The sequence below is a fragment of the Aplysia californica genome, unplaced genomic scaffold (assembly GCF_000002075.1).
Source record: "Aplysia californica isolate F4 #8 unplaced genomic scaffold, AplCal3.0 scaffold00125, whole genome shotgun sequence".
NCBI lineage: Eukaryota > Metazoa > Mollusca > Gastropoda > Aplysiida > Aplysiidae > Aplysia > Aplysia californica.
In genome coordinates, this window is record NW_004797395.1 from 172,439 (window position 1) to 199,236 (window position 26,798).

At 38.5% G+C, this 26,798-nt stretch overlaps 1 protein-coding gene across 3 annotated transcripts in view; it reads left to right on the top strand.

Moving 5' to 3' along the window:
* Positions 1–22,329, top strand: part of LOC101857481 (NEDD8-activating enzyme E1 regulatory subunit) — a 44,919-nt gene extending 22,590 nt beyond the window's left edge. The window contains exons 9-20 of one of the 3 annotated variants that reach the window (XM_005096297.3): positions 361–423; positions 2,750–2,813; positions 3,709–3,800; positions 4,611–4,670; positions 4,955–5,015; positions 8,321–8,469; positions 10,788–10,820; positions 15,386–15,422; positions 16,431–16,517; positions 17,228–17,385; positions 18,099–18,169; positions 20,582–22,329. In XM_005096297.3, coding sequence (XP_005096354.1) covers positions 361–423; positions 2,750–2,813; positions 3,709–3,800; positions 4,611–4,670; positions 4,955–5,015; positions 8,321–8,469; positions 10,788–10,820; positions 15,386–15,422; positions 16,431–16,517; positions 17,228–17,385; positions 18,099–18,169; positions 20,582–20,741 — 1,035 coding nt within the window. In that variant the 3' untranslated portion in view covers positions 20,742–22,329. Of the gene's footprint in view, positions 1–360; positions 424–2,749; positions 2,814–3,708; positions 3,801–4,610; positions 4,671–4,954; positions 5,016–8,320; positions 8,470–10,787; positions 10,821–15,361; positions 15,423–16,430; positions 16,518–17,227; positions 17,386–18,098; positions 18,170–20,581 lie in introns of all 3 variants that reach the window. The other 2 variants (XM_013081296.2, XM_013081297.2) reach the window with 2 other exon arrangements.
* The last annotated feature ends 4,469 nt before the right edge of the window (positions 22,330–26,798 follow it).

The following is a 26,798-nucleotide window of genomic DNA, read 5'->3' on the forward strand; positions in this document are numbered from 1 at the left end:
CACCTTTGGTAGATTCTACTTTTTGTTTCTCTCTGTTGTTTCTGTCTGTCTCATTTTGGAAGGAAAATTGCATCTTTAAGTACATTTTTGCTTCTTCGTTGTACTTTACATGATCAATAAAGTTGTATCTCATTATAATATATTGTACAATAGCAAATCTGTGCTGAAAAACAGCAAAAAAACTTAAATTAAAGCACTTGACCTAGATCTAGATTTTGTTTCCCTCTGTTGTTTCTGTCTGTCTGTCTTTTTTTTTCCCCTCTCACCAAAGGGCAGTTGTAACGCGGGTATATTGACTATTTCTCTTACCCTAAACCCTCAATGTGTCTTATTTGTGCTTCGTGTTGTATTTCTAAACAGGACCACTCACACACTCCCTGGTTGGTTTTGATTTACAAGTACCTGCAGTTTTGGCAACAGGAGGTAAGCCAGTAACAAATTATAATTGAGACATGTATACTGTCACATTTTAAAATATACGCTGTGTTAAAATAAAAATAGCTAGTTTCACAATGAGCCGATATTCTTAAAAATTTCAGGAATATTAAATCAATCATTTCTAAAAATGATAGAACAACAATAATATGGAAAGCTAAAATAACAGGGTTTATTCCGGACTTACAAGAGTGTGGTTGTGGTCAACAAAAGTAACTCGATTAGTGGCAAGTATGATGTTCTCTTGCACTAATGAGGTCCTGACATCGTCGCTGCATGGAATCAATCAGTGGCTGCACTGCCTGTTGAGGGATGTTATTCCACTCTTCATGCAATGCTTTCTCAAGTAGAGGAAGTGTCTGAGGCTGGTGTTGTCGCATGTTTTTCAATTCATATCTGATTCGTTTTGCCATTTTGAACTGATTCCGTAGATGCAACAGGCGTGTAAAAAGATCCTCTCTTGGAGTAGTTTTTTTTTCTCCCAAGTCAAAGGGTTTGATCCTTTTCTGATTCTGTTCTCTCACAATCCATTTTTGCGTACACAGTTCTTCTTTGTACATTAAAAAGTCTCGCAACAGTGGATATTGAGACACCCCCACGGATCATTCCAACAAGCTGATTTAGCACATTTTCTCTTAAGCGTGGCAGCATGCAGACCTTTCACTCATCCCGATTTAGTCTGGATATCCCGATTTTTTGCCCCAGATCTCAATCCTCCCGATTTTCCCGATTCGATCGCGTGTATCCCGATTTTTTGTCCCAGTCTGCTGTTGTGCCGGATCTTTCTAAAAACTTACTATGCCTTCTCTTTTATCGCGAGAAGCACCCGTCGAACTTTTTGTCAGTAGGAACTCGGAGCACTATTTCCTGAAATATCGATGCCACATTTAGTAGTTGACTCGCCCCAAGTTGTGTGTGATCTTTTACCGCACTCAGAGCCTGGTAACTGTTACAATTTGGGACATTTAATAATCGATAATATTCGTAGTTCTGCAGTTACTTTCAAAACAAGCCTTGTCCGAGGTCTGGTAGATGCGCATTCACACCAAACACTCGGACGTGCGACAGTCTTTCTAACCCTTACATAACTACATGTAACTGCGCTAACAAGACTAACATACGACCGTTGTCGTTGCTTTTGTCTTAACACATTATGAGGGATAAGAGATTTGTTGGTACATTTGGTCGGTCGGCCGCCGTCGTTATTCTAGAAGTAAAACGACTGTCGCTCATCCGAGTGTTCGGTGTGAACGCGCAGTTAGTTCGACCTGTTAGTAAAATTTTTTCAATCGCGCATTCGCGACACGTGACATATCATCGCCGTGTGAGTTCTGCGTGTCGGGGACCGTCCGTTGACGGGGTCAACTTAAGTTCATGTATTTCGGGACTTATTGGTGAGGGGGGGGGGGGTATAGACACTTGGACTAGGAGTGCTTGGAGCGATACTTCAGGATTTTTAAAAAAATAAGGATAACTCGCACGTACGCACGCACACACACACACGCACACGCTTACACATACACACGCACGCAAACAAACAAAGACACACAGAGGGCATATAGGCCAAGGAATTTATGGACACCCCAGGAAAAATTTTAAGTCAGCTTTGGCAGTCACCTTGGTGATTTGCTGTTGATCCCAATTTTTTTCACCAAATCCCGATTTTTTTCTCCCTGAGATCCTGATTTTGAGGTTTCATAGAGTGGCAGGTCTGCAGCATGAAACGTAGACAACACAAGTTTAATCATTGGCGAATTGTTACAAAAATGATAAAGCTTTGAAGTGTACTCTTTTTCAAATAAATCTTTCCCCTGTCATGAGTAATTCTCAAAAAATACAAAACATGTAACTCGCAGCCAGTAACGAAACCATTCGCGCGTTCAGAAATCTGAAAAAAATCCTCACCGGCAACATGTATATTATGTAGTCAGAGTGTAAATTTGAAAGTTATTGGTGGCATAAATTTTTTTTTCATTTAGCTTTAGAATGTGTGTACTTAAAAATGTGACAGAGTATAATATCGTTGGTGTCCAACTTAATGTGCATGAGCATTAATTTTTTTTAAGTGGAGAAAAAAGTAACTAGTTATTTATTGTCTAAATTAGTTTGAAAGAACAAATTATAGTATGCACTTTCCTTTTTCTTTTTGCAATTTTGTAAAAGTTTAAGTATACATGAACATCTATTGTAGATTTGTATCGCTTGATTGAAAGCTTTTGTGACTTCACAATACCTCCATTGGCTGATCCTTTCATTCTTTTTGTGTCGGCCTCCAGAAGCTAGGTAAATTTATTCATCCTTTATTTTTCTTCAGAACGGGGAGAGATTACCAAATAACTACAAAGAGAAAAATGCATTGAAAGAATTAATCAAACAAGGTATGTATCTGTTGTGGGTTTGTTTTTTTGTTTGTTTGTTTTTTCACTCCCCCCCTCTCTCTCTCTGTGCACATGGTTGGAAGCTGCCACTGGTAGGCCCTACTTCTTTTCTATCCTCCTGTTGTTTCTGTTTGTCTGTCTTGCCTTTTTCCTTGTGCTAAATGATGGTTATTGTGTGGATGTGCTTCTCCTTACTCAAACAAGCAAGTCTGTCTCTGCTGATTGCTGTTACTTCATTTTCCTGGACGGCTTTACCTTATACCAGTTCTTCTGTCTCTCTTTCACTTTTATCCTTGCTTACAATCTTAGGGGGTAGTCTGTGGGCACTGTGTGGTCTGCTCCTGCTTTTTATGTTTTTGTTTTGGCAGCTGAAAAGTAGTGTATTTGAAGAATGCTGAGAAATTCCTGGAAGGAGAAAAGAAATGAGTCTGTGCTTAGTAAAGCCAGCCTACAGGGATGCCTAATAGAAACAATAAGACAGAGACAGTTGCCATTCATTGGGCACTGAACTGTCACAAGAGCCATAAATATCTCACTGTTGTAACATGTTTGTGGGGGCTCTAGTGTGATTTTCTGTGGATCTTCTCTTTAAACTTATCCTGTCCTGTACTTGATTGGATGATGCCACCGGTTTGTTCATCTTTTTTTTATATCCTATGGTGTCTGTCTGTCTGTATTGCCTTTTTCCGTGTACTTAATTGCCATTATTGTGTCAATTTTACTCAAACCCCCAAACTGACATTCCGAAAGAATCATAACCTTTATCATCCTGCTTTTGTTAACAATAGATCAATAAAAATGACAAAACCTCAGCAATTTTTTTTTTCCTTGTTTGTTGTCATTGTGGTAAACTGACCATGATAACAACAGCAATGTTGTTGGGTTTTTTGCACAGGTGTGAGGAAAAATGCTGAGGGAGTACCTGAGGAAGAGGAGAACTTTGACGAGGCAATAAAAAATGTCAACTCAAGTTTACATAAGACCTCCGTGAGTTTTTGCTGTCTTGTTTTTCTTAGCATTGTTTGTATGACTGGACACTTCTCTATATTGTTTTATTATTCTTTCTTTGTTGAGAAAAGAGCTGACCTTTTGTTTTTATTCAACCCTCATTTCAAAGTGTGCATCTGTAATTGCCAATCTTTCTTGTATTTACCTGCTTTGTCTGGTACACACAGGTATTTGAACAGGACATGGCCATAGCAGTGACTGTTGTGGGGGGTTTCTGCGCATTGCCATATATGCTTTCAATAATTTTATATCAAATTCTATATGTATTGGCTTCAATTTAATCATTGGCTTTTATTTTACTCTTCTCATGATGGGGTTTGTACATGACATAAGCAGGAAATGGAAGGAAAAGGTGTTGTGCTAACACGATACAAATACTTTTTCATGGTTTTAGCCAAAGTGTAGAACTGCCAGCACTTTTGATAACTTGACTCTTTGTCAGCTTTTTACACCTGTTTTAAACTCACTTTACGGATCTGGTGCTGTGAGTCATACAATTTTTTTTACAGCAAAATGCAAAATGTGTATTATTATTTTTTCTTTTGTGTTTGCGACATTTTGGACGCTCGCGTAACTTGAAACTACCATACCTTTTATATCTTTCTTAGCCCATTGATAGGTCCTGCTTCTTGTCTGTCCCGGCACCAAACAACCATTACTGGATTGTTGTGTTTCTCTTTACTCAAAAAATCCAGGAAAATAAAACAAGGGCCCCCAAGAAATTTAGTTTTAAGTGAGGTTTTTGTTACTTTAAACCTTCATGGTTTTTGTTTTCTCTTTTTTCTCCAGGTGCCATCAGAAGTAAAAGCTTTGTTCAGTGACCCTGCTTGTCTTGATTTAAATATCGAGGTAAGTGTCAACTATCGTGTGGATTTGTGTACTGTGATGTTGTGTTCTGTCCAAAGCTTGAGACCAAATTCAGACTTAATGTTCCTTTTCTATTCTTTTTTCAGTGGTTATTGTCCCTGTTGCCTAGGGAAAGGCGACGTTAGCTGTAGTGTGTCAAGGAATCTGTTAAAACACCCATACAAGAATAAAACAACGAATAATGTTCTTTTGTTCCAATATATATTTTACATGTACACTATGAAAGTAGGGTATCAACCTCCTCTTTCTTTCTTTTTTTTTTTCAGTCCAAGAACTTCTGGGTATTGATGAGAGCTTTGAAAGAATTCACAGAAAATGAAGGAAATGGTAAGGCTTTCAGCTTGTTCTTTTGGAAGCTTGTGATTGGCAATTTTGTTGTCGTTATTCCAGTAATGTAGGTGGTTGGAAGCAGGGCTGCCTATATCTACCTATTTTTCTGGTGGTTACCGATTTTGGACCTGTACTACCGCCATACCGATAAAGATGTCAAAACTACCTACCGGATTTGTGATGGGGTCTGTTCTGTAGTGCTTCCAATCTTGCCGATTTTTATGGACACCCGTACGTTCTGAAAGGTCCGTACTTGCCGCATCATTGTGTCAACTACATACGTTTACGAAGAAAAAGACAGAGATAAAGAGATTGTATAGGCTTATCGGTATTCCGTAGCAAAGGATCCGAACTTGCCTCCCTAACTTCTCAGATATTTACAGTAATTCACGGCAATACGTTGTATTAGAAACTGTCTAGACTGCAAATTTTGTCATTTTGTGCACTCCTCTGTGAATCTATGAGGGGTCAGTCGGCAAAGCCTTTTCGCTTTCAAATCGGCTTATATCTGGCTAGTTACGACTGCTTATCTTTCTCAATCCTTTCATTCACTCATTCTTTCTGTCTATTTTCGGGATTTTGCTGTGGCTGGAAAATCTGTGCGTTGATCAAGGAATCTGAATGGCGAAAGAAAATCAGTATCAGAAAGAAACTCTTCCAAACCTCTTGATCTAAAGAATTTGTCAGTATGAGGATTCTACTACAGCAGGATAAGGCTGCTCAAATAAAAGATAAGTAGAAGTGGTGCTCTTAAGTTGTAACATTTGACAACCAAATGCGTAAATGGAGGAAAATTAAAGTACAGACTTGATGTGTCCTCAAGATGGCTGAATGTTTCGGGATTTGCATAATCTACTGTCAGTGGTTCGATGGCAAATTGAATAGAGGCAATGGAAAATGCCATTTTCAACCCTCGAAAAGCTCAAAGTTTCCATTTCTTCATGAGACTTTTGCTCTACCTTGAGCCCAACTATAATGTTTTTCCTTTGATAATTTGTGTCTTGCTCGCTTTTTAAAATCAGTGAATGCTGAAACCCAGACACGGTTTGACAGTCGATGTTCTAGCCTTTCCACAGGCCCAGTTCAGGATTCATTTTTTTAATGGTCAGAGGAAAAATTTTTAAGTTAAATTAGACTGTCATACCAAAGTCACAAAGGACTTATCAGTGCCCTTATATTATAGGTATGCTATTGTCCGAAAATATGTTTTAATGAATATTATTATAGTTTTTATTGGTACGGGCTATGGGTTTTGAAGTCAGTTTGGCAGTCACCCTGCACTCAAATCCACCTTCAATACTGATTTATAGATGCCTTGAATGACAGTCCATAAATGCTTTAAAAAACACATCTCATCTCATAAACATTTTTCATCTTCATGTATGCAGGACTGCCTACCGCTATGAATTTGGCGGAAGTGTCAGGATTTTTTCTCAATTTTTTCGAAAATACAATCATAGCACCCTTGATCCCGATTTTTCCAAATTTATGTGCCGTACGGCTACCCTAACCCAGTCCCATCCTCTTGGAATATAAGGAAGAAAAAAAAACAATCCGTTCCTGACACTTTACATCAATACAATACATACTCTGTGCACAGAGCCCATGCAGACACTCAGTGTCACTTTGCCCCTTGGAAAAGCATAACTGCGCCAATGCCAGGATTAGGTCTTAAGCATAGCAAATTGTAGTCGCTATATTCTTACTTAAGGCAAACGTAAGCTTGACAGGTTGTTTCAAATTTCCTGCTTTTGCGTAGTGGAAGACGACCTAAGCCAGTGAGAGAATGTAAAAAACAAACAAACAAGGGATCATTGTTTGAAACTTGAAACTACATTGTATTAACTGCGACGAGCGGCAGAGCAAAATGATACTGCTGTTACACAATCAGGATCAGAAGCTGATGATGTTCTGTTTTTCTGTCTGTTTTTTGTTTTTTTTTCTTTCTTTTTTTTTAAAGACTAAATTCAGACTCACAGCCAATAACTATCCCTCCCCCAAACCCCTTTGCCCACCACGCCTCGTACACACCAACCAAACATCCGCATTCGTGTGGTATCGTGTGTGAGACGCACGAAAAAATTTTATTTCTTATCTAGGCCCAGGGGCGGTTTGTTCATTGGGCAAGGTGGGCTGAGCCGGTCACTTTTAGTCAGCTATAGTGGACAAGAGATTGGCTGCTAATAACTGTTCATATTCGCTTTCAAGTAAATCCAAATTGATAATTATCAACATTTAAATAGCACTTTCCGTATAAAAATATGCTGAAAAAGACAATAAGGGCTGGCTGATGTGTTGTCACTCCACAGAAACTTGTTCCTATATCTCAGTTTATCTCGCCCTCTCTGGCTCACAAAGTTGTTGTTGTTACCGGCTGCTGTCATGAATTGAGCAATTGCCCTCGGAGTGGAAAGAGCCCTTCTCCGTTCTCATCCAGCCCAACTCTGTCTTCTAAAATAGTATTTGACGTAGAATTGCGATTGGAAATTATTGTGTGCTTGCCTTATTCAATGTGTATGTGGTTAAGTGTATTGTAGGCCAATTGTTTCGGATTCTGCCTAGACTTGGTCTGGTGTGGTTTGCTTCTTCTTTCCTGTCAAACATTTATCGTCCTTATCTCCCCTTCTTCTTTTTTATGTTTGTTACTCTCTTGTAACACCTCTAATGTGGTGCTCGTATGACCTTATGCTGTTGCGAGCGCCGTAAAACCTCTACACAAAAAAAAAAAAGACTTGGTCTGCTTAGGACGTCGTCAGTGGTGTGGTATCAATTTGCTTCTAAGTTTCTACAGACTACTATAAATCAGCTCGTTAACTTCATTATGTACATTTTTTAGTGGAAGGAGACCATGTTCCCAAGGGCTCTACATGTGTTTGTGAGTGTGTTGTTTTGTGAAAAAGGAGGCGGGGGGGGGGGGGGGGGGGAGCAAAGATACAGGTATAAATTACTGTGTCTCTTTGTGTACGTGTGTTGGAGAGTGGCGGAGAAGGATCAATATGAATGATAGCTGGTCAGTTTCACAAACCACCAGCCGCCCCTGTCTGGGTCCTTTCTGTGTTCCTACCAAGTGTTTGTGTTCATGCGGTTGTGATAGTTGTGTGGTAAGTTTTATGGTAGCCATAAAATTTCATCCATCTGCTTGACAGAAATTGATGAATAATTCAAAGCGTTGGTGAAAAATTAAAGGAGGGGAATGAGTGGAAAAGAAAAGCACAACCTTCCCCCCCCCCTTCCCCCCCAAAAAAAAGAAAGAAAAGGAGAAACAGAAAATCTGATGTACAGGCACTTTTTCCCCTATGCAGGTCAGCTTCCTGTGCGAGGTGTGATCCCTGACATGACAGCAGACTCTGAGCGATACATCCAGCTACAGAGTGTGTACAGGGAGCAGGCGGCCGCTGATGCTACGGCCGTGGCGGAGCACGTCCATGCTCTGTTACACAGCATTGGACGGGTGAGTGGGGGGAGAGGATATAGTGTGTCTGCAGGGGCAATGTAATGTGTTTGGACTGGATTTCCTGTTTCTCTCTCTCTCTCTCTCCCTCTCTCTCTCCCTCTCTCTCTCTCTCTCTCTCTCTCTCTCTCTCTCTCTCTCTCTCTCTCTCACTCTCTCTCTCTCTCTCTCTTTCTCTCTCTCTGTCTCTCTTTGTCTCTGTCTCTGTCTGTCTTTGTCGCTCTCTCTGTCGCTCACTCACACTCTGTCTTTCTCTCTGTATTGTAGAGTCTCAGTTTTCTATTTCCCCTCATTATGAGTGTCATAACTACTCAGACCCAGAAGAAAAGTCGTCAGTTGGTGGAGTTTACTTTTGCCCAAAGACATTCCGCTGATTTTCTGGATGAACTGACAGGTTATTCTCTCCGGAAAATTCAAACCGTGAAAATGTACGAAGAGTTATCGCACGCTTTTGTTTCACTGAGAGTGTGCTTTCAGTTTTGTTCTATCCCTCAATCCTCGACAAATATTAAATCGATTAATAAAGAAATAAATGGCCAGTTCATTCAAAGAATCAACAGTCGGGAGTGTTGTCAAACTATGCTGTGTGTCAGATATGTAATAATTACTTTACATCCCATACATCTGGTTTTTATCCTAAACCATGCTATTTCTCTGTTTTATCCTTCGTGTAAGTTCAATTTGATGTTTGTGCGTGAATCCTTTAATATTTGAAGAGTTCGTATGATTGTAATCCCATTGAACACTGTTATGTCTCTTACTCACTTTTGTTACAATAACTGAGAATTCAACTTTTTGCTGTGTAAATGTTTCCGGGGTCATGATCACTATATCGTTGGCTTTTCAAATGTATCTAGCCCAAAATGTTGACTTTTAAAAATTTATTGCAGTTTCTTAACTCTGGTATCAGTTTCTTGTGTCGAGAAATTATAGATTTTTTTCAAAATTCAAATTGTAAATATTGATAAAAGCAAGAAAAGATAAACAATGTAGGTGCAATTTTTTTTAATGAAAGTTTTCCTTCTCTCCTGAAAATTGTTTTTTTCTGGGCTTGGAACATTTGAACAGTTTGCTGACAATATAATATAAAATCTGTTTTCTTAACTCTTTCTGTCTCATGCAACAGTTAATGGGTTTCATCTATTTAGCAACACTGATCTCGTTATCATGCGTTGTAGTTAGGGAAGAAATAATAAGCCTATTTACTATTTGTGTCTAGTAAGGCATTTGTTTCCTCCACATAGCTAACTTCCTAAAGTTACTTGTTTTGGTACACATTTGCACTATGTGGCAGCCCAAAGTTAGGTCCTATCAGTACTTCTTTTCTTTCTTCCAGCTCTGCCTCATTTGCTTTCTTTGTGTTCTCATTGAAGGATGTTGTTTCAATGTGCTTGTTTTTACTCCAACAAATACTGTAACAAACACATGAATAAACACATGACGTTTTCTGGGCAAAATGTAACTGTTATCGTGTTGGCTGCCTATAATCACTATTTGGTAGCTTCCTCTTACTCTTGGATTAGGCCGGTGGTTTGAGCTGCAGAAAAGTGAAGTCTTTATGTCCATGAGATAGAACTGGTCAGGGGTTCGCAAAAAACAATGAAGTAAAAAAAATATATAAACTACACACAAATTAATTTTCTTTAGTGTTCGCATTTGTCACTGTCCTTGAGCCAAGGCTGGTTTTTGCTGTGACCTTTTATTAATAGCTAATGAATATGAGCGTCTAAAAAGGTCTTTTGAGGTTTTATAAAATCTTTCACTACGAGGGGTTTTCCTCACCTGAACCGGGCCCTATCTGTGACTTACTTTCTATTCTGCCTACCGTCTGACAAATTAAAGATTTTTTAGTTCAATTTTCAATATTACCCACATGTATTATATAAATGAATTTAAAAGCATGTTGCTAAAAATGATCATTCTTCAGTCTGAGATTTCAGATTCAGTAATTACAAAAGTAGACGTGGTTTTGTAGCAGGAAGTGACAAGCCGTGAAACATGCCTCGCGGTCCAGCGTTGGGAGTAACAAGAGCCGTGATACACGACTCGGAGTAGTGAAAGAGTTAAAACTGTTATAGCATTTTTTATACTGTTGTTTATATTTTGTAATTTCTTCATAAAAGAAAAGTAAGGTTACCTGGCCCGCTATGTCCATTTCTAAAAACTATGGCCCGGTGCCCATGGACCTATGGAGGAGATGGCCCATGATCTGGACAGTTTGCTTGCCCGCGGTGGGTCATTTTTTTGATAGCCCTACGTATCAAAGGGGAAAAATGATGCACCTAATGACACTTTTTAATTTGTCATTTTGTTCATAGGATGAGCCTCTCCACCCTGATAAAAATAGAAAGGTCAGCTGCTTTCTCAGTTTTGTTTTATTGTGTTTCATTTCATTCCTTTTATTTTTAAGCTTAGTCTTCGAAGAGTCTGCAGGTGCATTTTGTCCTAGTCCGTCAAAAACCCTTGACTGAAAATTTGACTGATATACAGTAAGGTGCCGCTTACACATATTTATCATAATTTGCACATACTCTTTGTGAAATACTTAATATATAATAAGTGTATTTATTAATTTATTGCTTCTCCGAGCTTTCTGTCAATGTACACTGAACTAAAATTTGCATGACATCATTTTTACTACTCAAAGTGCTCAAACTCAAAGTAAACATCTTGCTCTCACTGGAACAATAGAAGGCAAAAGAGAAAGAAGTAGATGAAGAATAACTTAGGGAGAGGACCTTAACAAATGGATGACGGGGATACTATCTGGATAATATTATTATACTTTTCTTTTTTTCTTTTTTTTTTACTGCAATTGAGCAGAGATAGGAGTGGCAAACCATGATTACCAATCTCTGTTTTAAATCTGGCTCTAAAAATGTGTTAAAAGAAATAAGCTACATTTGCCTCCTATGTCTGGGACAATGTTGTGGTGTAGTGTATAAGTCTGTAAAGTCTCGTGGGGGAAAAAAAATAAACCACCGGATTTTTTTTTTCCCCGCTGCACTTCTCCAATGATGGCGATAGAATGATAGCGTGTGTCCTGTGGTAAAATTCAAGTTAGTTACTTTTTGCTGTTCCTCCTTGTGTTGGTGGTTACAGGGCATCACTAGTAGGTCCTTTTTCTTTTGTTTCTGTCTCTCTTGCTTTTTGCCTGTACTACAATTATGACGGTCATTAGGTTCATGTGCTTCCCTCTACTCAAACATACCAACTTGTACTGCCATAACTGAATAATGTCTGCAAAATACTGTCCCTTGTATCTTTGCTTTGTTTGGAAACTTTGGGTTGTTGAGGAAGTGGTTTGAGACTGATGTTGACCTGAATGTTCCTTTTTCTTTTTTTAACTCAGTGAAGAGTCACTGTGGGTGGTTGGCGAGTGCTCTGGTGTGGTTTGCTCCTTCTTTCCCAGCAAACATCTATCGTCCTTATCTCTCCTTCCTCTTTTTTATGTTTGCTACTCTCTTGTAACACCTCTAATCTTCTGGCACTTATATGACCTTATGCAGTTGCAAGCGCCGTAAAACCTCTACTAAAACTAAGAAGAGTCACATGTGGGGTTGGGTAATGCTTCTGTTAACTCTTTCAAGCTCAGCTCAGGTTTTGAAATGAATCCCCAAAGATGAGGCATTTGGAAATTATTGATGCTGCGTGCTATATTCTGTCAAGAACGCCATAAAGCAGCAAAATGTCCAGCTTGTCTAAAATATTTGCGTTTGATGCTCGTGTCTGTCATTTTGTCCTTTCTTTTCTCTGTAGGTGGTTGGCAGGTGCTCTGGTGTGTTTTCCTCCTTCTTTCCCTATCAAACATCCCTCGTCCTTGTCTCTCCTCCTTTTCTTTTGTATGTTATTCTGTAGTAGTAAAACCTCAGAACTTATATGACCTATTTGTGTTGAAAGTGCTGTAAAATGCTAACAACACAGAGAAAAAAAAATTCTTATCCCTGCCCATGGTAATTTTACTCTGTCACTTCAAGCTAATTCCCATGTGTTCCCATGCCAAAAAAAAAATACAGCTCAAAGTACTGTTCTCCCAATCTTACAAATGTGGGTGATTGGTGGGTGCTCTGGTGTGGTTTACCCCATCTTACTTTCAAACATCTACCATCCTTATCTCTCCTTCTTTTTGGTGTTTTTTAGTCTCTTGTAACACCTCGAAACTTAGACACTTATATGACATAATTGTGTTGCAAGTGTCATAAAACTCTTACTAAAACTAAAATTTTCCATATTTTTACAGAAATCCACACTTAATTTTGCATGGGAAGTCTCTTCTATAACACACCATATGGAAGAAAATATTACTGACTCACCAGGGAAACTCGGCTGTCTCTTCAGACACGTTCCCAAATGCCTTTTTCAACCCTCCAGAAGCAAAGAATTTCAATTTCTCCTGGACCCTGCGTTTTTTTCCCTTACATTTTTTTTTTGTCTGTTGGAAGCATAATAAAAAGTCAGAATGTAAAAAACCAGTGCTGATGCTCACTGTATGCTCCAAAGAAATTTTTATTGTTCGTCCATGTGAAGTGTTATGGTTTACTCCGTGACTCTAGCATATGGCAGTGGGGGCACACAACTTGTTGTAGATCCTTCTTTTTCTTCCCCTCTGTTTCTTTTTTTCTGTCTGTCTTCTTAGTGCTAACTTTCCCTTCTAGTGATGATGTGCTTTTCCTTACTGGAATAAAAATCTTGAATCTGAACTTAAACGTTAGATGTGGGCGCATTGCATTTGTCAGACCAAGTCTCAATTGATTTGTTTTTGACTGAAACGATTCACTGTGGTTTTACCTTGCTGGGGGAGGGGCAATAGTTATTTTTTTGGTTCATGTCAAGGGTTTTTGACTGAAACTGTTCTGCTTTCTTTGTGTAACCAGAACGAAATGCTCCTAGCTCCTCCTCCGGATTTTATTATTCATGCAGACACCTGGAAACACCCCCCCCCCCCCCACATCCCACCCCCCCGGTGTCCACAGCACTTCCCTCCCTCTGCTGTTTGTGTTTCTGGGGCTGTTGGGGACATTCTGTTTTTCCTCAGTTTCTGCCTGGTTTGTTTCGTTTCAGTAAGTGCCTGCCCTTTGGGCTGGTATGCCATGCTCAGATCAGAGAATGCACCTAAAAAAAAATTTTTATAAAACGAATGATTGAAACTGCAAGAGACTGGGTCACTTAAGAAAATAACAAAGTTGTATTTAAAGCCTCAATATGAGATATATACATGTTTGGCTTTGAATTATTGTTAAGAGGGGTTTTTTATGGCGTTGTGTATACAAAGGGGATTCCCCACCCCTTCCTCAAATTTCAATTTTCACCTTGGTAATTGAATTATGTTTACAGGTAGTGGTCAACGGCTAATGGTTTGTTATTATTTATTTATGTTTAGAGAAATATGCACCAGAAGTTGAATATGGGTCTTCTGCCTTATTTGTGATCCTATGATACTTTGAGCTTTGAAGGAAAAAATGACAACTGATTTTCTCTGATGACTTTTTTTTTCTGTTTGCTTCATCCATACGCATGGCCTGATATGATAATATATCATTCCTTATGGACAGTATGTAATACTACTTAAATTTTACAGATCGGGTTTACAGTAGGCATAGCTTTTCTTTTCTACTTTTTTTCTCTTTCCACTGTCTGCTTTATTCTTTTTGCACTAAATGACCACTGTTGGGTCTCTGTCTCTGTCTCTCTCTCTCTCTCTCTCTCTCTCTCTCTTTCTCTCTTTCTTTCTCTCTCTCTTTCTCTCTTTCTCTCTCTTTTCCCTATGCTTATCCCAAGTATACCACACTGTGTATGTGACTAGCATGAGCCTATCCCTCTCCTTGCACTGTGGTGGAGCTTGCATGCTTGAAGGGAGCTTTTTGCATCTTCACAAGGGGCAACCTTCAGGAGTGAGGATTAAAATCCTATGCCTATTATTGAAAATATTAACTTGTACATTGTGGAGCTTAAAGTGTGTCGTCAATCATAGAGTTTGAATATTTGCACTGAAAATGAAGTGTTCGTTAAAAAAGAAAACTTTTATTGTAAAGAGCAAAGAGCAGAGTGCACGTGCACCATTGTGTGCATAAATGTTACTGGCCAAAACTCTACGGCAGGTACCATAGTAACACACTGCTCAGACCATACCTTTCTTTCACGTTTGCCAAGCTCAACTTTACTGTCTGATCAGATAATATGTTACTTTAAATATCCCTAATATGTTTGAGAGGTACAGTAAAACCCTGATAACATAAACTTCATAGGACCAGAGAATTTGGTTGCCTAATAATAAAGCTAATTTCATGTTAAGAAAACTTGCAAGGCATAGCATAGAGAGGGGGGGGGGGAAGCCAAGGATTTGAAATCTGTTCATGGCAACAGGAATTTCATTTAGAACGGCTTTGTATTAATTATTTTTTTAATTTAATTTTTTTTCTTGGTTTTGTTTAAAATGTAATATGTACTTTGGAAATAGTATACTAATAGAAAGGGCTGTAGGGATTCCCATTTCTTTCCCGAATGTTTAAAGATTCTGTCTTGTCTATTGTCTGAGAGTTTTATTGCTACCATGAGACTTTTTGTATGATCAGTTGTTCATAATTGAGGCCACTTGTTCATAATTTTCATTTAAAAAACTTTTTTTGAAGATCTATTTAGAGGTGTACAAAATAATTGTGGATGAAGCGCTTTCTTGGCAGATATTTTTTGTGCTTATTTGGAAGGTAATGTCTCTTCAATTGTACAATGCTGGATATTTCTTGCTTAATTTAGAGATTTACATATATATGGAAACCTTGTTGTTTTTTCATACCGTATGTGTTGAGTATTACTGCTGAGAAATCTGACACACAGCATATATAGGCTTTTTACCATCTGTAAGAACATGTGTCAGACAGACCATGTGTCTCAGGAGTTGTCTTTTGTGTTTCCCCAGCCTGGAACAATCACTGATGACGAGGTCAAGACGTTCTGTAAGTATTGGGGGGACACATAAGTGGGTGCCTGGTGGGTGCTCTGGTGTGGTTTGCTTCTTCTTTACCCTCAGACGTCTATTGTTTTTGTCGCTCCTCTCTTTTTTTGTCTGGTACTCTCTAGTAACACCTCCACAGCACTTATATGACCTGATTGTGTTGCAAGGGCATTTAAACTCTTATTAAACGAGACATGTTTTCTCGTCTGGGTGGGGTTGGCAGGTGCCTTTTAGTAGATCCTACTTCACTGTCCTTCTATTGTTTCTGTATCAAATAACCGTTATTGTGTCAATGTGCTTCCCTTTACTTGTACAAACAAATGTCAGTGGGTGGTTGGCGGGTGCTCTGGTGTGGTTTGCTTCTTCTTTCCTATCAAACATCTATTGTCCTTATCTCCCCTTCTTCTTTTTTATGTTTGTTACTCTCTTGTAACACCTCTAATCTTCTGGCGCTCATATGACCTTATCCAGTTTCGAGCGCCGTAAAAATCTCTACGACAACTTAAAAACAAATGTCAGTGACGGCCAAAGAGGGTCAAAGATCAAGTTTCAAAAAGTAAAGGAATGTTGCTCTCCTTCGTTTTATGCATTTTGTTCTATAACATCTAAGGTGTTTTAAGACTAAGCAGTGGGTGGTTGGCTCCTTCTTTCCTATGAAACATCTATTGTCCTTATCTTTTCTCCTCTTTTTTTTAATTTGTTTTTTGGGGGGTTTTTTGTTTGTTTGTTGTTGTTGTTTTTTTTGTTAATAGTATAGTTACTAAAAGAGGTTAAAGAAAATATTTCAAAATTGAAATTTGCAGCAGACATGGCAATTTCAGGTCTACACTGTTGACAATCAGCACTATTTTAAGTATTTGAGTGACTTTTCTTTAACTGAAAATCTGGTGGTTCCAGAGATTTCAGTTTAAGGAGACTCCACTCTATTTTCTCTTCCTTCATAAGACAGTCTGTCCCATTATTTTCTCTTCCTTTAATTTAATGATGTGTGATGTGTTTGTTTTCCCAGGTAGGAACTCAGCTTTCTTGACTGTGGTGAGATGTCGCAGTCTGGAGGAGGAGTACTGTCCTGAAACAGCCAACTTGGAGGAATTGAGTAAGTGGGGACACAAGAGTGGTTTTTTTTCTTTTTCTAGTTACTGGTGGTGTTCATAATAATTATAATGATAATGATAATTGCATTTATACAGCGCTTATCCGTTCCCTACAGTACTCTGTATGCGCTTTATTGCTATTGTTACCCCAGCAGACCCTAGAACACTCAGAAACATTCTTGGATTCTTGGAAAGCATACAATGCAAGCATCCGAGAAAGTGCAAAATCATGTACCATTGGGCATGATACCGATAGTCATCTTTCTTTTTCTCATGATCTTTTCAATTTTCAGTAGTTTATCACTATAGAGAAGGTTAATGAGCGTTCTGACACTGGACTCTAGAACATATTTCTAAGGAATAAGCAAGTTACAAAATAACTGTAGTGTCATGTTTGGCAATAACTCCTGTTGATTCCCTCATTTTCTTTCCTATAAATCTTAATCTGAAAGCCCGCACTGGCATTCTCCGCCACAGCTTTTACTCCACGAAAATAAACCTTTCTTTTGCCAATCTTATAGACATCCAAGTCCGGACAGAAAAAGTGATAAATGGAAAGGGCTGTGAGAGGAGTAGAGATTACATAATAGAGCAATTGTAGAGAATCTAAGAGAGAAATAATGAGAGATAGGGGGACATATATAAAACCTACACCTCCTTGTTGTCCTGACATGACACAAGTTCCCCCCCCCCCCTCCTGGCTGTTTTACAGGTCGCCATGTCGTGGAGGAGGAGGAGGAGGGAAGCACGGAGGGAGACGAGACGGTGCTGTACATCATGCTGAGAGCCGCTGACAGATTCTTCTCCGAGTACAACCACTACCCCGGTGCTTACGACAACACCATGGAGGCAGACATTCCCAGGCTTAAGGTAGGTGGCTGGATGGGTTTGTCTTCTTCAAGCAGATTCTAGTGGTATTTCATGAAGATTTCGCTGAATTTGGACTGGTTTCCGTGAAAAGTCAAAAGAGTGCAGTCATATATATTGATGATGCTGTGTTCTGACCAAGTAACTGGTCTCTATTAAAAATAAAGCATCAGCATGTATTATTGATAGTGCACCAGAATTGTGGCCTAACTTTTGTGTTCTTATTCATACTTTCATTCGATTAAGGAGGTTTTGGGTTTGTTTGTTTGTTTCTAAATAATTTTCAAGAAACTACTTTTGATCAGAGAACAACATCATCATATAAAAATAAAGGACATTAAAAATGTTGGGGGGGGGGGGGGGTTCATGAAACGTTGCCATTTTTCATGGTTCATGGCTTGGTTCAGGGTCCCGATGGTTGGTAAAAAAATGTCCAGCAATATCGAGTTTCTTTTGCTGTAATATAGGGGATCACCAGGACATGTTACCCAAGTGGGAAATAAAGTGTTGCGCTAAGACAACCTGCTAAAATAGCATTGTGTGTAAGAAAATGCTACAATTTCTTTATATTTATGTTAAGTTCTTTGTTTCTAGCACAGATTTTGAGAGTGCAGTTTGTGATGAGAGGGGATGGTTTGTTATTGCCTTCAAGTAGTCATGAATGCTGTACCATGATTTGATGTTTAATCAGTTAATTCTTTTTTCTTCCTTGTCAGTCATGCATGAATAAGCTGTTACATGACTGGGGCTTCTCCTCGACAATCAAGGACGACTATGTGCAGGAAATGTGAGTTGTGGTCATTTGTTTGAGTAAAAGAAAGCACTTACGATCGAAACAGTAAATTTTTATTTAGTGCAGAGAAATACAAAGATTGACAGACAGAAAATATAGTGGAAATGTTGCACAGTAATGTATATTTTGTTTAGAAGATTGATGGTCTTGCCGTAACTTAAGAGCCTGCTTAGAAAGTTCTACTATGAGGCAGGATACAGGGTTGTCCACCTCATGACATTAGGAGCAGAGCATGATAGGACAGGCACTAACTACTATTAACAGTAGATTTAGTGCTTTCTATGCTGTTGAATGATCATCTTAATTGAAAAGACAATAAGGCCTACTAAATGCAGAAAATCAACTCAGAAATTTTTAATGGATGGAAGTGTCTCTTTCTCTGTGATCTTTCTAGGGGTTTTTTCCATGCTCAAAAGGACTTCATTTCGATGCACTTTTCTCTTTACTGGAACTCAAATCTGCTGTCCAGTTTGCTCAAAACTGTCACATTTAAAAGTTATATATGTAAAAAAACTGTAGCAGCTACAGTGGTGCTCACCAACCACCCATACGGTTTGCTCGAATATGTGATGTTCATAGGTGGCCTAGTGGTTAGGCTCTCAGACTCGCAACCGTTAGGTCGTGGGTTCGAATCCCCAGGGACCTGACGTTGTGTCCTTAGAAAAGGCACTTTACACAAATTTTTCTCACTTCATACAGGTGGCAATGGGTTCCCAGTTATAGACAGCGAAAGATCTTATCAGTTTGTTAGTGTTTGAGCGCTTTACTCATTCACTGCACATTATTTTGGGCTTGTGGACGAGAGGACGGAATGAGATGTTGACTAGTGCGCAGTTCAAAGGTCTTTGGGGCCTCAAATTCAAATAAATATCAACATATTATACTCCGAAATTTTCAGTATGATTTGTGGAGTACATCTGTAATGCTTATTTGTGCATTTTTCAACCTTTGTGCCTGTAAGAGGCAATTATGCAAGACTATTTTCTTTGGGTGCAGATAAAATTTGAAAATAAAATATTAATTATCTTTGGTGAAACTAAAAACAATATGTGAGGCAGCGTGGTGGAATCGGGCTCTCGTCAAAATTATCAAAATGAAGAAACTTGCGTTTTTCCGCTGGTTTGTGAATTTTTATCGAATTTTTGTATTTTGGCTCAACACATTTCTTGCCCATTAAAGAACTCATTTCTGAGTGGGTTTTTCTGAAAAACGTTCATTAAATGCACAAGAAATGTAAATTTTCTGTTACCACGGACTCTTAAGCTAAGGAAATAACTAATCTTTGGTGGCCATTTTCTCACTAATTTTACCTCTGAAAACAGGTGGCCCCCCCACCTCCTTCTTTCGCAAATAACTTGACCTGTATTCAAAACAAATGGATATTTTTTTCCTCCAAGTGTAGACAAGTGAACAAGCTTTAAGATGATACAAATAACTCTACATGCCCAAAAAATGACGAGAGCCTGATTCCAACACGCTTCCTCACATATGTTTGCACCTAGTCAAATGATACATCAACATCAAAATAACCATAAATGAATATAATACTGGATAATATTGAAAAATTTGCAATTATTTACATACATTATCATAGCATCCGATATTGAAAAAAAAAATTTATTACAAGGACAAGATGTGTTCACAGACACAAAAAACACGTATCTTTTATAGAATTATTCAGAATTGCATTTGGAATAAACCTACACATCTCTTGAGTGGTACCTTTTGTGTAATTTCACCCCCAAAAAAGTGATTTGGGGGATAAACAAAAATATTTTTACTATTTTGAATCTAGATCAAGATCTACCACTGAAAAATATTGTTTTCTCAATAACAATAGCAGAGCCATGGCAAGTTGAGTCCATTTTACAAATATAGTATCAATATTCTAAAGAAGAATCCTACTTTTTTTTGGTACGCAAAATAATGATACATTTTGATGTGTGTAAAAGTACTCTAATTTGGGCATCGCTATAAAACAAAGTCGCATAAACTTCAAAATCATGTTTCAAAACTGAATCAAAACTTCCGATTTTCGTTGGAAGCGCTTGACCCGGAAGTCAGCGTTATATTATAACCTTTACTTTGACTTGGATATGTGGATCCGGGATAAAATTTAAGCTAGAATTATAGGTCGGTTCTCAAGCCGTCGGGGGCGGCTTGCCGTACGGAAGTCATTTCCGCCATGCCGCTGCCCTCTTCTCGGCGTAGTGAATGAGTTAATCAACTGCTTGCACTGAATGCTTCCCAGGAAGCTGAGAATGTTTCTGAGTGTTCTACGGTCTGCTAGGGTAATAATATAGTGTAAAGCGATAGAGCTTGTTATTGAGCAGGTGTATGTGCTATACAAATTCAATTTATATTCATATTATAAGGTATCATAAACGGCACAACTCATGTCCTCAGGTGCCGATTCGGAGCATCAGAACTCCACACGGTGTCAGCCTTCATGGGGGGCGTGGCAGCTCAGGAGGTGATCAAGATCCTGACAGGACAGTTTGTCCCCATCAACAACACATTCATCTACAATGCCCAGAAACAGAACTCCACCACCCTCAAGTTGTGATTCACCAAAGATAAGACTAGTCAAGTGTGAGAAAATGTAAAGTGTATGCGCCCCCCCCCCCTCCCCATGTCTTTGCAACAATCATAATGGGTTGTTTCTTGTTCCTGTTTGACATGCCATCATTGCTGCAGTGATCCCAGTTGTTGTGCACAATGAAAATAGTTTGGAATAATGGGGGGGGGGGGGGGGGCTATACTTTACTTTTACTTATGTTGGTGTTTTTTGTTTTTGAGAAGATCTCTCTTTCTAGGCATGTAGTGTGTTGTAAGTGAAAGCAGTGAGGCCCATGTTATAGCAAAGGAAGAGACGGGCACACAAGTCACTTTTTATGCTTAAAAAAAACAAAAACAGTCAAACCTCGTTATACCGCCTCCCATCATATCACTAGCCTCGCTTACGGCAGGTTTTTACCAATGTGTGAAAAGGAACGCCTCTATAAACATGGTATTAGAGCCTTTGTACAAGCATCGGGGGTTTTTTTTTAACTATGTCTACAGAGACCATTACACACAAAGCCCAGCTTTTGATCCTGGAGAAATTTTTAACTTTTACTGCTTTTCTTTGTAGAAAATCATTTTTATCCCTCAGGACTGGCTTGAGTTTTTCAAACCCTAAAATTTGACTGTGCATTACTAAAACATTAGTGGACAGTTAATTATTAAAGATAGGTTACTGTATAAAGAGAGATTTTTTAAATCGAGAAATAAATTAAAAGAAATTCATAATACCCAGGAAATGTGTTTCATTTTTTTTCACATTTTGGTATACGGCATTACTTGTTGGGTTCCTTGTGTGTCAAAAATTGTAATGGTGGCTAATGCTCATATGACCTTATGCAGTTGCAAGCGCTGTAAAACTCCTACTAAACTAATGGTGACTAGCAAGTATGGTGTCCATAAAATGGCAACTACGTAAACACTGCTGAGGATAGATAGCTATCTTTAGCTTGAAATTTGACTAGAACTGAAAGGTTGAACACAGGGGACAAGAAAAAGATGTATTTTGTTGCGTTAAAAGCTGTGAATGTTGATTCATGAAGTAGAGAAAAAAATTTTGTGTGCATGCCTTGCGTTAAATGCTTTAAGTGAAACACAAGTTCGCTTGTTTAGTCATGTTGCGTTCAAAAGTGAATGATTGAAAAATAATAAATATTATTTTCCCTTGAGCAGTTTCCTCCTAGAACTTGCACTTCCCTGAGACTTTAGTGGAAAATTTTAGATGGTCATCGAAAATTGCTTATAAGTTCAATACTAAAAAGGGGAACATACAAAACTATACATATATTCTGAAAGGAATTGGATGCTGATTCAGATGGTGTATGTTTTGTTTCTGTAAAATGTATATTTTGTCATTTTTGGTGCGGTTTTTTTTTTTTTTTTTATGTACGAAATACAAAAGAGTAAAATGCTTCTTTACCTTGGTTGCTTGTTTATTTGCTGTTTGCTGTCTTGTGCTGCTAATTATAATCCAAAATGAGATTATAATCCATGTGTAATTCTGAGACATTCAGTAGTCCAAGAAATATGCCATAAACACTGTATCTTACAGTTATTGTGCGTTACAAAATTACAAGAAAAATTTCCTCTACACAAAAAAAAAACCCCAGTAGTATCGAGTTTGTCAATTTTTTCTCAATAAAAATTAAAACTGGATAATAATGATAATGGCAATTGTTTTTACTGGCCTGATGGTCCAGGGACTGGTGTCTGTTGTCAAGTGGGGTTGGGGAGGGTTGTTTGGGATCTCTCATGAATGCGGACCCCAGTACTCTATAGCAGTATGGAACTTCTCCCTGCTTTGAGAGTGCACACAGCTTCCATCTGACTACTATATTTTCTTTATGTAAAGACACCACACCCAGCGCTTTGGAATGCTGTTTTGATGCTTTTCAGTCCGTAGGTGGGGCCTCCTTTTTTTCTTACGGGCTAAGAGCAACCTCTTCTCACAGACAACACTTCTTTTATTATTTGTCTCTGCAATAGAACAATGAGGGTGTGCTGAACTCTTTCATCTAGCTTTTTGTCTTCCAGTGCTTTCTTGTGTACTTTTTTCACATTCCTTCTTTATCCAGTAATCTCAGAAACAACATTACATCTTTCTAAAACTGCTGTATGTCGTACCCTTGGGGGGTGGTTTGTCTCTGGCAGTGTGGTCTTCCTTCATCAGGATGAATGTGTTCTTCAGTGACCATTCGAATTCCAAAGCTTTTATGAAAAATCTCGTGGGCCACCTATACTCCTTTTTCTTCTTCACGACAATGGTGTTCTGATCAAGCTTGTCAACATTGTTCATAATATACTCATTTGTAGTCCTTCACCAGCGTGGTTGAGGTCACAATCATCACATCACCTTTCTCCTTTGAACTTCTGGATTTTCTAGGGTATGAAAAGTGGACAAGAAATAGGCTATGGGCAACTGGGAGTGAACCTCCCCCCCCCCGGGGATTTTTCGCCACCATGATTTTCTGAAAGGGTAGCACCAAAGGACTTCCCAAAAAAAAGTTTGCAGCAAGATGTTGACTATCTACAGAGTTATAGCCCTTGATTGTCCAGAAATTAAAAGAAAATACTTGATTTTTATTTTGGGTTTTTCTGTGAAGCCAAAAATGTGTACTTTCATATGATGTAAAACTCAAATATTATAAGATGATGTAAGTGTTGTAGAAAAAAAATTTTTTAAAATAATTAATTACAAGATGCAAAGAGGAAAAAAGAAAATTCAAAGGCAGATTTCTCAAAATCTATAGAAAAGATTAATTCCATTGCTTCAGATCTTCTATAACCCGGTGCAATAGTTTTCTGATAGGAAAACACTTTGACTCAAAGTTTGAGGCACAAAATGAGAAGGATGTTGTGCAAAATAGCTATATGAGTTAAGGAGTTATGACCCTTGCTATTTTGAAAAAATACAAAACTGCCGCGCGTCATTTTTAAAACGTCAAAAAGGCGGCATGAGTATTTTTGTCTCAGATATTGTCTAGATCAATCATAATATGGGCGTGATAAAGGTGTCTTGAAAAACATTTTGATAGTTAAAGCTAATTTGAAAGAAGACAGGTGAAAAATTTGAAGTCAGTTTTTTCTAGCAATGTACAATTTTCTTTATATGAGTATGCTTCAGAGAATTAATTGAATGTTCAAAATTAAGCTAGGTAGAACTGAAATCAGTTCCCTTGACATCAAAGAAAGAGAGGTCTAAATCTTAAAAGAAAGAACAGCTTGAAGAAAGGACATGTGCAGTGCATAACTGTAACTTCAAAGGCCATGATGAAATATAACCCTTCACTGAGAGGCGCTGGGACACCATTCAAAAATAAAAAACACAACAGTGTCTTGCAGAAACTGACAGTGATTGATAGACTATCCTCAATTTGTGAAAGAATACCGACTGAGTTTGACTCTGCTCAACATGGGTTTCATGATTACTGCTACCATACATTTATCAATTTGAGGAGTCTAAGAAAAAGGCATTCATCAGGAGAGTCTGACAAATCAGCACAAGAAGGGTCTTGCTCCACTAGGAAAAAAGTAAAGCAATCGTTTTCAACACGCCTCTTGCCCATTGAATTACCTTTCTGTGAAAAGGCTACTGAATGGACACATGACAGCAAGGGAACCAAGAAAGTTCATAAACTTGTCAAATGTGTTACCAGAACATCTGAAGCCTCTATAAAAAAAAAAGAAGCTGTAAACAGGAAATCTGACTCAAAACTTTGGGTCGAAACTGAAAATGTTGTTCTCATTGCCCAAGAGGCATGGTATCATGAACCATGAAGAAAAGCTTACAGTACACACGTAAGGAGGATCGACGTTCACAAGCTTCTACATGATCTAAATACTGTTCTGGAGAAAAAAAGGCAGAAGCTGAAGAAAGAAAGAAAGCTCCAGCTGCAGAGGAAGAAGCCCACTCCAAGGCTTTTCAGCACGTCCGTCAGTTTGTGGAAGAACATGTCACTGCACTGGTCCTTGTTGTTAGGATTAGTCTTTTGAAAGAGATGTATTGCACTTTCCTGCAAACAAATTATCCAGAGTTTTACAAGTACTACAAGACTTATAAGTTGGGGAGAAACTTGTGAAGCACTTCAAGTCCTGGGTCAACTTCTGGCAGAGATATTCTGGGACAAGTGATCTCGTGTACTCTTACGAAATTTCAATTGGGCAGGCTGTCGGAGTTGCCTTGGAAAATGTAACCTGTGAAGAGAGACTTGTTATAGAAGTGGCAAAGGTGATACGACGACCAGTTCTTGATGGATGCAATTAAAGTCAAAAGTTACCTCAGCTTCCAGCAGACACAGATCCGCGCACAGAAACTTTGCAGATACCACAAGTATTAACAATATTTCTTTCCTTTCTTTACTCCAAGAATGGAAAACAAGATGCCACAGGAGAGTTGTTTCTACAGGTCAGGACATATGCTACAATGTGACAAAAGGGGAGTGGAACAAGCCTAAACATATTATGATTGGTATGTGTTCGTCATTCAACAGGAAACACTCAGCTGATCAATATATAATCTTAAACCGGCATGGACATTCTGTATCCCACTCATTTCTCTTAGAAGTGGAAGCTGCCATGTGTGACAGTATACAGGTTTCTTCAGGTAGTTTGCCCCCCATCCATCATGCCTGACAACAACCCCATCACTCACTTCTGTTGGGACAATTTTGACTTGAATGAGGAAACTTTATCAGGAGTTGGAACCACACACTCATGGACTAATCATAGGAGAAATCAAAGAGCAGCCATACATTCCCCTGCCAACACCAGAGGTTGACAGAACATAGAAAAGTTCAATCCGTATTCCAAAAAAAACCCAGCTTGACCCATGTTTTATCAATTCTAAGGTGGAACCCACCTTGATAACAAACAGAGTATCAAAGATTTTAAAGTGCTCCATGAATAATGAAAACAAAAGGCAACTGACACAGTTCTTACTTTATGTATGGCAACAAGATTGTTATGCAATGATGTTGCTGAACAGAGAAATATACTTTGCAAGTGACCAACAGTGCTTTGTCCTCGGTAGCAGTGATGGAAAGACTACAGACTCAAGACCTGTTCCAGAGTTATCCTCCAGCCGCGAGAAAGCAGACACACTACTGATCGTGCATGCCATCTACTCTGATCAGAACATTGCTACTCCAAACACAGATATCATTATGCGGTCCCTAGACACTGATGTCTTTCTACTGATGATTGCATTTGTTCAACATTTCACACACAGTTTGAATTTTGACACAAGGGTTGGGAAGAGAGATAACGGTGGAGTGTTCTCAGTGGAGTGGTGCAAAGACTTGGTCTCAACAATTGGTTGATATTTTGTCAGGATCAGATACAGAACAAGAGGAAGACAAAGATGAAAACCATCTCCTCTATTATGATACCTGTGATGAAGAAGATGAGATTTCAGATTCTGGAAGTGACAGCAGTGAAGATGAACTGATGACATAGAAAGCATCTAAATAAGACTTTACATACAACACCAACTGACTTAGAGTATAACATTTGGATAACTAGCACCCAAGCAACTCACTTCTGTTACATATGCCCTATGCAAGTCAATTTCTAGATGGTATGATCTTTTTCTCAAAATAATTATAAATTTCTTTGTACGAGACAACTCAGTATAATAATACATCATGTACACATATATATATAGCCAATATCTACATGTATCTGCTTTGCTAAGGCCTGTCTGTAACTCTGCATTGTACTGATTTTCTGTTGAACTAAATTTTTTGCACGTGTAGCTTTTCTTTTGTTGTGGTAATACCCAGCAGGGAGTATATTACGCTAACTTTGTGCGGCTGTTTTCAATTTTTAGATAAAACGGACTGGAAACATTATTTTTTTCTCTATAAGCTATGTAAATAACTACCACAAAATGTTCAGTTTAACTGTTTTCTTTAACCTACAGCACCAACTTAAGTCTCAGTTAAAAGGAAATCAGAATACCAACTAAAAAAGTGAATTTTATTTTGGGAGTGCTTATTTAGGCCACATATGGCCTAAATAAGGTAAGGGAGGGGGGTTTAGCTTATTTAGGCCACAGTGGACT